This window comes from Solanum dulcamara, chromosome 10 (assembly GCF_947179165.1).
Source record: "Solanum dulcamara chromosome 10, daSolDulc1.2, whole genome shotgun sequence".
NCBI classification, from domain to species: Eukaryota; Viridiplantae; Streptophyta; class Magnoliopsida; order Solanales; family Solanaceae; genus Solanum; species Solanum dulcamara.
In genome coordinates this window covers 60,107,513-60,119,954 of record NC_077246.1, presented here as the reverse complement: position 1 = coordinate 60,119,954, position 12,442 = coordinate 60,107,513, and the positions used below count along the sequence as shown (strand labels likewise).

Here is a 12,442-nt window from a genome sequence, read left to right as displayed (position 1 = left end):
CGCAAGGCCTCAAATCTTCGTTACAACTCCAAATCAAATTCCGTAAAGTCTCCTAAGCCTATTTCGACATTTCGGAGTTGCTAGAATCGACGGAATTCCATTCCGAGACTCGTAGCTCCAATTGACCCCAAACACCACTTTTTAATACTTAAAGCTTATGAAACTCAAAATTCCCAAGGACTTAACTTTTCATAGGATTTTCTAAAAATCAACACCCGGTAACAATTAGAAACGACTCGGGGCATCTAAAGGGATGGGTAAAATGGTCAGTTTACAAAAATTCCAAAAAAATGACCTTGAGGGTCTTTACAATGGCAAATCGATAAACTGCACCAAACCGAACCAAACTGGAAAAAAAAACCCGACTAGTGGTTCAGTTTGACTTGGTTTGGTGTTTGGAAAAAAAATCCGACCATTATAGGGTTGGTTTGATTTTAACTAAAAAAAGTCAAATCGAATCCAAACCGACCCGATTATAGATATACACTTTTAAATTATGTTATACATAAAAATATTTATTAAAATATAATTTTTAAAATTTTTTCATAATTTTTGTTTTCTTTCTTACATTTAGATTTGGATTTGAGAAGCCCGTCTAAATAATATACAAAAAACTCATCTTATAAAGTTATATTTTAAAGTTAAAACCTCAAACAGCGTTCTGTCTCCATCTTATATGTTGATATTTTGTACTAGAACTCTTTTTAAGAAGCATTGCTCTGTGATTTTTATTAGATACTATGAAAAACCTGAGAAATCTGAAAAACCCCAAAAAATCTGAAAAAACCCAAAAAAATTTGATATCGAAAAACCCGATTTTTATTAGTTTGGTTTGGTTTATAGATTTAATAACCCGACACAAATGGTTTGGTTTGGTTTGTAAAAAATTCTAACCAACTCGGTCCATGTATACCCCTAATTCTAGGCATTATCGGTCCGGTCCGGTTCCGGATGAAACCACCATTTTCATGGCCGGTTCAGGTCCGATTTTGGTAGATACCGATCCGATTGTTCCGATTCTAGTATCGCTGCCACGCTTAGCTGAACTAGACGTTTTGATGACCGCCAAGTCAGTGACCAGTGCCCCATACCTCCACATCTATGATATATATTTTCTTAATTTTTTTTGGTACTTCTTGCTTTTCACTCTTCTTTTTGTATTACTGATCATTTTTTGGTGTCAGACGAGTATCATGATTATAATTTCTTCTTCGACCACGATCACAACCACAACTGAGGCCATGACTTCTTTCTCGTTGATTATAATTTGTCTGATTCACTTCAGGGAGTGGCAAAGAACCAACGGGTTGACTATCATGATTTTTCATTAACAATTTGTTATATTGTTTTAAGAAGGTGAGAAAGTAATTCAGAATATTTCTTAAAACCTTTTTCGCGATATTGCTGCTGCAGGAGCATATTCACGGGCGGAAATGTGGAGTATGTTTTTTCAAGTTTGTCTTGCTTAGTGATTTCTTTTTTGCATAAATTTAATTGTGCTATAATTCTAAACAAGGCAGAATTATATTCATTTATATTTTTAAAATCCATTAATCCCAAATTGAGTCAATCATGATGCGTCTGTGGAAGGATGACCAACTTCAGATGTGTAATATCCCCTAAAAACGTTGTATACGATGTTTCAATTTTTGCCTAAACATGATACAGCCTCTGTATTTTGGTCATACCTTTTCATAGAAATATCCAAATTGAGTGATTCAAATTTCTGAGTAACCACAAGATCATTACCTACAACTTTTATGAAGACCATATTTTAAGATTCGGAGGTTAAGTAGGTCAAATAAATTAATCTTTGTAAGGTAGGATGTTGTTACGGAAATGAGTGTTTATAGAAGAAAAATCATATCTCACTGTAGGTTTATCCAAATTGGTTGATTCTTGAACGATATGAAACTAGACTTCCATATCTACAATTCTTATGAAGACACCAAATCCTAATAAGGAATTTATCTTATTCAAACGCAGCTCCCAAAAAGAGTATTCTGTCAAAGATAACTCATTTCACCTACCATAGAAAGATCTAGATACATTTGACATCACTCATGACATAAATTGTCCTCCATTTAACATCATCCATGACATCAATATATTCCACTAAATTTTCAGATTTTTATTTATAATTATTTTATTTATTGTTAGATTCTCTTTCCCACCTATAAACACCCACCTTATTTTCTCATTTTATTCATCAAACTTTCTCAAGCAAATCTTCTCTCTATACACATTCTCAAATATAGTTTTAGTTCTTAGTAGTGAAGAAATACTATTCCGGTAATTCATATATTCCGGATAGTACACAAAACGTTCCGGCAAGGAGAGAAGCTAGGACTCAAGAGTGTTCATTAAGTCTTCCGGTACCAACTAAAGCTTCGGTTTTCAGGTATGTAAGGTTTCAATGAGAGTATTTCTTCCTCTCATGTCTAAATTATTTTGATTATATGATAAATTATGTTTATTTTCTTTAAGCTTTACTCTAAGTTATGTGGGTGTTTATCCATGGGTTCTTCCACCCATGTAGTCCAAAAACTCTTTCAATTAAATATCTTGATTTCAAGTAATATTTTCTTATGGTAATTCTTATTTTTACTTAATAGTATGAATCATGGTTAAACTAATGATTATTGGTCTATTTTGATGCAACATAATTATATATGTATGAATTGATGGTTTACAAGTAATTCATCTATTTATCTATTTAAAGGTTCTTGAAATTCATGGTGGGTTGTTTAAAAGCATGATTTTTAATTAATGGATTTCAAAGTATTTATGTATATTTATTTACATACATATTTGCAAGTTGAAGTGATTTGAACCCACCTAGTTTTACTATGTTTTTAATAAAGTTTGACTTGAAAGTTTGACTCCAAATAAATATTTATGAAAGCAATATCTATGATCAAAAAGGGAGTCTTATGAAATGAAAGAATGATGAAATGATATGAATGATGGATTCTTTATGCAATAAGGACAATTCTTACATATTTGAATTATCAAATGTTTTAATGAGCTATTCTACCGAATATGATGTTTGAATTCTCAAGTTATATGCTATGAATATTTTGAAGTATTAAACTATTCCGTGGGATTGACTTAGCACCGAATGAGGCATTGAGGTGGGATTCGGTAAGGGAATCCTAGTAGCAACCCCTTGTCTCATTAACTATGTGCCAACATAGGAGCCCTTGTAGGCTTAGGCTAATGGATCCATAAATAGCCCTTAAAGTTAAAGTTAAAGAAATGAATGAAGTTGACGGAGTTCTACCTGACAAGTAGTCTCCCCGGCCAACGTAGGGGGTTATGTTGGATTCCATGTAATAGCTCGCATGGTCTTAAATGTCGGTTATGGTTAATTTCCCACAAAATGAATGTTTTAAAAGATATCCATATGATTTATTATGCATGTATTACATTATGTTCCATATTACATAAATGTTATAATATTTTCTCAATGTTCATGCATCCTTACATACTTAGTACATTCAAAGTACTAACGCATACTCTTTTGCCTACATGATATCACCATGTAGGGATCGGTGCTCCTCCTCGTTCTCCTCCACGTGTCTAGTTGATATTCCATTGAAGACTACTTTTGGTGAGTTCCCATGTTCCAGGAACAATACTCCTTTGTCTTTCTAGCTTATGATATGTTAAGATATTTTATTATGGCATTTCTTCTATTATGATTGAGGTGAGCTAGGAACTTGTCTTAGCCCCATTAAATCTAATAGTTAGAGGTATTGTTGGACATATGTAAGTTGAAGATTTATTATTATGATTTCCGCTTGTCTATTTATCATCATTACCTATGAAAGGCTAAAAGAATGCTAAGAGGCTTGTTTGAGGTACTTTCGGGTTCCTCATTCGCCATGTCACGTCTAGGCCCTAGGCTTGGGTCGTGACAAGATGGTTATATCTTTCTTTTAGATTCTTTCACGGTTTAAGGGTGTCTTTTAATGTGGGGTGCGGTAATTTTAACTCCTCATCAAGATGGTAGAGGAGAAATATCATAGTTTTGGCACGGTCTTTACTAGATGTCTTCTTGTCATCTTTAATGGTGTCTGCTAGACCCATCGATTTTAGGTGTATTTCGGCATCTAGTGCCAATGATGAGTAGCCTTTTCCAAATATATCAAGAGCAACAAATTCAAGTTTAGAGATATTAAACATTTTAAGAAAATAAAATTCTTACCCTTTTGTTACCTGCTTAAAATAGCTCAAAGTGATTAAGTTTTATACTGATAACGTGTTATAAAATAATTCAATTAAAAGAGTAAGCAAAAGGCAGAAAGCAAATTAATAATAAGAAGAGAGGAAGAAGACGAATTTAGACTATATTTGCATTGATATTTTCTGCACGCTTTTTCATTCTCTGCATTGCCTTATTTATAAACAAATTGAGAAATGATAAAAGAGAACAATTAATAGTGGTAGAATTTGGTAATGAGCAATTACAAGTGATAGACATCCACCATTATTTATTTCATAACAAATGTCACAATCTTATTTATTAAACTCTAAATTAGTAAAAAATATATTCTTTGTGACCACTTCGTCGGTATATTGATATCATATCGTTATCATATCGCGCTAATTTAAAATAAATCTATGTCATTTTAAAGTAAAAAAGAGTATAAAAATAATGAGGCATTTAGAGTATGTTCAGGAAAAAAAATTCAATTTTCTCATGTTGGTTGGCTTGAATGTTTTGGAAAATATTTTTCAAATCAATTTATTTTTCTCAAATTTTAAAAAAATGACTTTCTTCCAAAAACTAACAAAAAAAATTTCCAAAACTCTCCTTCAATCTCAAATTACAATATATTCTTCTTACCCCACCCCTAACACGACCCCCCTTCCACATTAAGAAAAAATTAAAAAAATATTTTTGAAAAATATTTCACATTTTGAATTATTTTTTTTTACCTCATCCCTACCCCTACCCCTACTACCCTACCCCCAAAAGAATTAAAAACTTTATTTTTTAAAAACATATTTCAAAATTTAAAATTTTAATTTTTTAACTCACCCCTCCCCCTATCAGCCCCCTAACCCACCCCCCACCCCCCGCACCCCACCAAAAAAATTAAAAATTTATTTTTGAAAAATATTTTAAATTTTGAAATTTTTATTTTTTTACCTGACCCCCTACCTTCCTCCACAAAAAAAATCATTTTTTTACCCACCCTCACCTTTACCCCGCACCCCACCACCACCACCCCACACACACACCAAAAAAACCATTAAAAAATATTTTTGGAAAATATTTCAAGTTTTGAAAATTTCATTTTTTTCACTCCACCCTCACCCCGAACCTCTACCTCACTCCAAAAAAAAAATAACTTTTAAAAAAATTAAATTATTTGAAAGATAGGTTTGAAGTCGGGTGTGGTCGGATTTCGGTTCGCAAGTCCGGATTGAGTCTAAATTTGAAACTCGAATCTTGGGTTGAAAGTCGAGTTGGGTCCCACATCAGGTGTTAAGATCGAATCTCGAGTCAATTAATAAGGTTAATTTTCATGTCAGAAATTATTTTACTCTCTAGTCAAAAATAAAAGATATTTTCTAAAAAAATATTTTCATTCACTAACCAAACAATAGAAATTTTTCGGAAAATATTTGTCACTTACCAACCAAATATAAAAAAATAAATTAAAAACCAACTTGTTTTCCAAGAAAATATTTTCTAGGAAAACATTTTCCATGAAAAATATTTTTCTTCATACTAAACATACCCTTAAGGATAAATATTTTTTCTTTTTGAATATAAGTGTTCTTTTCCCTATTTCTTTTGTAGCGTTTATTCCAGGCTCATGAAGTGAAAATTTAACCAATTTTTATGCATTTTGTCTTTTACCTTTGTAATCCTACTAACTGTCTAACCTCTTGCCCAAAGTAGGTAAACTTGCAAAAAGAAAAATTAGGGATAATGTATAAGTATCTTCGAATTATAATCGAAATTCCATCAATATATCTTAATTTAACTAGGATCCTATTATTTTCTGAAATCATTTTTTCCACATTTTCGTGCACTTTTTATGCTGATGTGGCACCTTTAATCAAGTAAGTTGGTTGTGTTTGTACACACTCATCTGCCACATCAGCAAATATATTTTATTTATTTATTTTTAAAAAATTAGTTTTAAAAAAAATTGAATTCTTTTTAAACCTTCTTTTTTTTTCTTTATCTTGCATTTAAATTAAATTAATACATGTAAAAAAAAATAATTTTTTTTCTTGTACTTAAACTTTTTAAATTTTTTTAACTTCATTCATTGTCTTTTCTCATTTATTTTTCTATTGATTTTATTTACTCTTTTTATTTTCTTTGTCTTGCCTTTTGATTTGATTTTAAATTTAATTCCAAAAGTTAATTTTGAATGAATATCAAAATAAGTGAAAAAAATCAAATAAAACATAAAAAAAAATTAAAACGTTAAAATTAAAGGACACTTTTAAATTATTTTTAAAAAAAAATCCACATAAATTTTTAAAATAAATTAAAAGTGAACAGAGAAGAAATTAATGAAAGAAAAAAAATAAAAAGTTTAAAATGAGGAAGAAATTAAAGTAAATATTTTACATGAAAATAATTAAATATATATAAGGTTTAATATCAATAATTATGTGTACTAACTAATTATAATTTTCACTCATCACTTGCCTTCAAAAAAGTGTGCTCGCTAACTCAACTTTAGAGTGTATTTATTCTATTTTAAAATAATTTAGGATGTAATATTACCCTAATAAAATTAAGGTATGTCACTAAAATTTTGATTACAGTTCAAGAAGTACTTATGCATCATCCCAAAAAATTATGAAGCAGATATTAGTTAAATAACGACCCAAAAGAAAAATATTTGTGCACTCCGCTCCATGACACCAGAAGCCATAGACCAAGCCCCCAATATAGCAACCTGGTTAAACAAGTTGAGCTAAAAAATCAACTCACGTATGCTTGTTGATTAGAAAACATATCTTTTTATCAATAGAGGGAGCTCCATTTCATTATGTGCATCGAAAGAGGAAATTTGACATTATTAACTTAAGAAAAGAAGAGGTTAACCTGATGTAGATGCAGGAAAATAGAATTACAACGATCTTAATGCTTAATATGACAATTTCTAGCTCCATAAAAACAAAAGGTGCAAAATTGTGTATAATGCCAGATTAACTTCTCCCACCCCACATTTGAAAACATTTAAAACACAAACAGATAAAATTCCAACAAATCAAGGACTATCGATATGGGATCAAACAGTATCAAGAACACTAAGTAGAAGTAGATGTTCTCAAACAAGCTGGTCCCGTATTCTGTTTCCGCTACTGTCATATCCCTCCTCCTCTCCCTTAACATATTTACTTTGGACCAATATCCTTCAGTGCATTAATCTGCTCCTCACCCATGGCAGACATGACAGACACAACAAGGTCTTTACCCTCGGCGAATCCATCCTTGATCTGCACATTTAGCAAATTAGAACTAGTTAGGAAACCTTCAACATTCTCTAGAAACAGAAGAATTAACAGCCTAACAGAACTCCAAAAAACTCTCATAATATGCACCAACGAAAGAGCCCTTTTACTAAATGGGACAAAACAACATACCCAATGTAATCCTACCTTGGGAACTAGAGAAGTGGCTTCCAATAGATCCTCGGCTCAAGTAAAAACATTACAGAGCAGTTCGAAAACGAAAACAATAGGAGTGAAGAAGGCAAGTCAACTTTTACAAAATGGGAAATAAGATAAATTACGATCTTCTCACGAAACCACTAAAGCTTCAAAGGGAGTTGGAACATGCATACTGCAATGACTATAAATTTTTACACCAGCCTCAAAATATTTACTTTGTCTTCAAATTATAAGTTGGAAATAGTGCTGAAAAGTTGGATGAGCTAGATCTGCTTACTAACCTGTGTAAGAAGACTCTCATCTGTTGGAAGCCTCAGGTCATCCTTAGTATTACCATTGTCAGTGAGGAGACTCACCTATATTAATTAACATTAACAATAATGCACGTATCAGACACACAATCAAAATAACAAAAAAGAATCTGACTAGGGAATAGAGATATACAAATCCATCCTCGGAGATGTCAATAAGCTGGTAATCTGTACGATTAACATGGGGGACCTGCAACAGACACAATCATAATACATGAGACCGACAATGCAAGGAAAAGAACATTGTGAAATGGACATGAAGAACTTGAGGAGTACATACATCACAATTGTGTGAAGAGGGAACAATATCCTCAAGTTTCTTGCCAGTGAAGATATCAATTGCAACAAAGTGACATTTGGCGTGTCCATGCTTGCCAGTCTTGGAAGTTGAGACTTCCACAACCTGTAAATAGAAATGTTTAAATTAGCAAACACTTGGAAGTACTGAAGGGAAAAATCATCTGTTTGATCTAAGAATGAGGAACAAAGGCCGAACTAAAATCTGCATTGAAAGCTAGACGACCAATGAAAATTTTCACACAACAAAAATGTGAATCTTTTGAATCCAACCAAAAGGTCACCAAAAAAAAAGGCAGTTCAGTGCACTAAAGCTTCCGCTATGCGCAGGGTCCGGGAAAGGGCCTGACCACAAGGGTCTATTGTACGCAACCTTACCTTGCATTTCTGCCAGAGGTTGTTTTCAAGGCTTGAAAACATGACAGCAACTTTACTAACTAAGAATTATTTTTCCTTTAGAGCTAAATATATCTCCTCTTTGGGTAATCTCGTTGTAGATTTAAGTCCAATAGTCTGGTAATCAATACTCCCTCTGCCCCAATTTATATGGCACATTTCGAATTTCGAGACTCAAACAAGTCTATCTTTAACCGTAATTTTTTCATATCTTTTAAATATTTTGAATTGCCAATCATTGTTGATTTTGGTTCTTTTTACGTAGTTTACAAATATAAGTTTTGTTTCAAAAAATTGAAGATTCTAAAATGTCAAAATTAAACTGTCGAAATCCAAATTATTATAATACTATAAAAGAAAATACTTTTGAGATGCTGATACATTTCTCCATAAAATTAGTTATTTTACTAGTATTTTATATAGCAACAGTTATTTTATCTACTTTTAACATATATAGCTAGTAGTTAAAATTAGTCATTGTCGCCATGATAACTTCAGAAAAAAAGATTAAAAATACTGATAATCAACAACTTCGCACTTTGCAGATTAAACTGCACAAAATCCAATACCAGATCCATTAAAAACAATGAACTTAATAAGAAGACTACTAAATAGTGTACCCAGTTATTATCTATTCATTTCAAATCCTGAATCCGCCTCTCTCAGTTACAAAAAATCAAAATAACTAACAAAAAAAAGGAGAATTATGGCATATGATGATATGTAAAAAGAAGAACCTTGCAAGGACGGGATTTGATGACAATGTAACCGTTCTTACGGATAGTACCAGCTTGTTGAGGGTAAGTTTTGGAAGCTCCGGCATCTGCCTTTGATTCAAACTGGTGCTCTTCGTCCGACATCTTCACTAACAAATGAAGCCTCTCTCGAACCGCCGGAGACCCTTTTTATATTTCTAGGGTTTTCTTTTAACTTCTCTTCTGCGTTCAAAAGACGCTCTGTTATTTTATCTTTTTTTTTCGTATTAACTGAATTTCTAAGATAATATATACATATTAAAAAAGCATTCAATAACAAAATTTAAATTATATTTTTTTTTATTATCTTTTTGTTTAATCAACCTCATAAATATAATTAAATGTGAAATTATAAATACAAATAGTTTTTTATTAGAGTATAATTTTATAAATAGTATAGTTTAACTCCTAGAAAATTACAAAACTTAATTAATGGAAAAGGTAAATATAGAAATTTTTTTAAATATTTCTCTTGAACTTTGAACAACTAAACTATTTTGAACAATAAAAAAAGCTCTAGAAATTTAGTTAATATGAAATAGAGGAAGTATTTCATTGAATAAAATTGAGAGCCTAGAGTCGATTTGGATGTGCTTATGATTTTCTATTGGTGTTGGATTATTGAATTAACGGTTGATTATGGATTAAAAATTTATATTTAACAGTTTATTGATGTGGGTGGATTACTCAAATTTCTTATTAGATAAATCATTAATTCTATTAAGAATTATCTACCTATATTTTTACCCCTTGATATATAAAATAACTATTATTAACCTTAAAGTCCTATTTAATATTTTATCACTCCTTAATGATTTGATACATAATTGTTAGTTGAATTTTTTATGTACGAGTCTTCATGTCTTGTTTATAAAATGGAAAATTACACGGATAAGCAAACACATATTAGTTAACATAGCTATAGTTTGAATTAATTATGGTTTGCGGTAAATATTTAACTGTAATTACAATTTGAGTTTTGTATAATTCGCGCAAATATACAGTTGAGTTTTGTATAATTCGCGTGATTTATACAAATGTTATGCGCGAATCAAATTGTATAGTGAAATATACAAATACTACAAATTGTATAGTGAATTATACAAACGTTGTGCATGAATTGTATAGTGAAATATACAAACGTTATACAAAAAAATGTGAATTGTATAGCGAATTATACAAACGTATACAAATGCTGTACAAATTATACAAACACTGCTATAACTATAGCTACGAATTGCAATTAGCAAACTATAGCTATGAAGCATAATTAAGATATTTTTGAGTGGCTATATGCGAAAATTTCCTTTTATAAAAATGTACATTTGAAGTATACTTTAGCATTGAAATATTAAGTTGTTGTACAAGTGAATATGTTATCCTAATATATATATATATATATATATATATATATATATATATACTAGAGAGGCCATGGCCGTGCTTAACACGGGCCCAACGCTATCAAATTTGTGACATGAAATTGAAAATGGATAATTACAACAGAAGGTCATTCGATCAAAAAAGTAATTACTAAAAAAATGATTATTTGTTGTATATGCATGTATAATCAGTATATATTTCATGTATAATCAAGTTATATTCAGTTTTTGAGTGTATCATAATGTTTGTTCAGTATATAACTCATGTATAAATAATTTATATTGTATAATCAATGACTTTTGACAAGCTATATTGTATAGTCACTGTATATTTCCTATAATTTTGATTGTTTTTTAATATAAATTCAGCATGGCTATATTTATTTTAAACTAATTAGTTTATCGTATATATTTGAAATTATCCTGAAAATCATATTGGACCATATCGAAATGCTTGATGCTTCTAGGGTCGCTATTATAAATTAATACTAAATAGCATATTTCTATCAGTGTTGTCACTACTTACATGGTATCAGCAAGTGTACGGGCAACAAAAGAGGTATTCACCACTTGGGTGTATGTCATCCAAACTAAAAATACCTAGCTATAAACTAAAGCAACACTCCTTGCAAATGAAAACGGACACTCACACAATTGAGCATTTTTATTCATCTAGATACGGCATTGCCAGTAAGCTATTGTTACATGTGTACATTATTGTGCTTAATAAGATAGTTATCTCTATGACGTGTAAGTTGTGCTTAATAAGATAGTTATCTCTACAACGTGTAAAAAATAAGTACATTATCAAAAAAATACTATTAAATATATCAAATGAATGTATCTTGATTCATGATATCAATGAGCTTGGTAGTCAACCTTGGCTATTACAAAAATCACACAACAAAGAGATATCAGCTAAATTAACTTGAAATTAAAAGGGCTGCAAAAATAAAAGTAGAGTACTATAAAATAAAAGATGCATTTTAGGGGAAAATTTAACAAAGAGAATGCATATTTTCAGACAACTTTAGATAAATGAAAAATTAGAAATTAGTAGAAAGTGTGTTAGTGTCTGGGTTGTTTGATTGATTTGTTATCAAGTAAAGTAAATTAAAAGTGTCATTCTCTTTTGTTATTCAGGTAAAGTAAACTAATGTGTCATTCTTGATGCCAGCTATTTTAGATCTTCTCCCATATTTTTCACTGAAGAGAACAATCACAATGTGAAGATCAAATAAATAATCAATATCAAGGAGATACTGTCATTAATTACTCGATGTCCACGGGCCTAAACAAAAAAAATGAATACGAAAAATATAATAAAAAACAAACCAAAGATTGATACTTATTGCCAGGGCAGGTGGTAGTCCACCAACAACATCACCTAGTCTACCAGTTTTGCCCCAAGAACCCATCTCAGTTTCCACAAAGATGAAGTTTCTCCCTTTTTCAAAAAAGACATTTTTGAATAGATTGGTAAAAAAGGAGACACTTATTAAGGAGTCCTTAAATAGATGAATTATAAAAAATTTCAAAAATCAGAAAAATTGATAATTCACCTAACGTTTCTACTGGTTTTCCCCTCTCTTGTTTTAAGACCCAAAATGGAGACACCAATCTGAGAATATAAGCCTTTTTTCAGCAG

The 12,442-nt window shown here is 30.9% G+C and overlaps 1 protein-coding gene across 1 annotated transcript; it reads right to left on the bottom strand.

The window, feature by feature from the left end:
• Positions 1-7,063: 7,063 nt before the first annotated feature.
• LOC129870498 (eukaryotic translation initiation factor 5A-4-like) lies at positions 7,064-9,609 on the bottom strand. Its single transcript, XM_055945307.1, has 5 exons — positions 9,395-9,609; positions 8,245-8,367; positions 8,098-8,154; positions 7,935-8,009; positions 7,064-7,479 (listed from the first exon to the last, which is right to left on the bottom strand). The coding sequence occupies exons 1-5, from the start codon at positions 9,515-9,517 to the stop codon at positions 7,378-7,380; spliced, it is 480 nt and encodes a 159-aa protein (XP_055801282.1). The 5' UTR covers positions 9,518-9,609; the 3' UTR covers positions 7,064-7,377.
• Between the last annotated feature and the right edge of the window lie 2,833 nt (positions 9,610-12,442).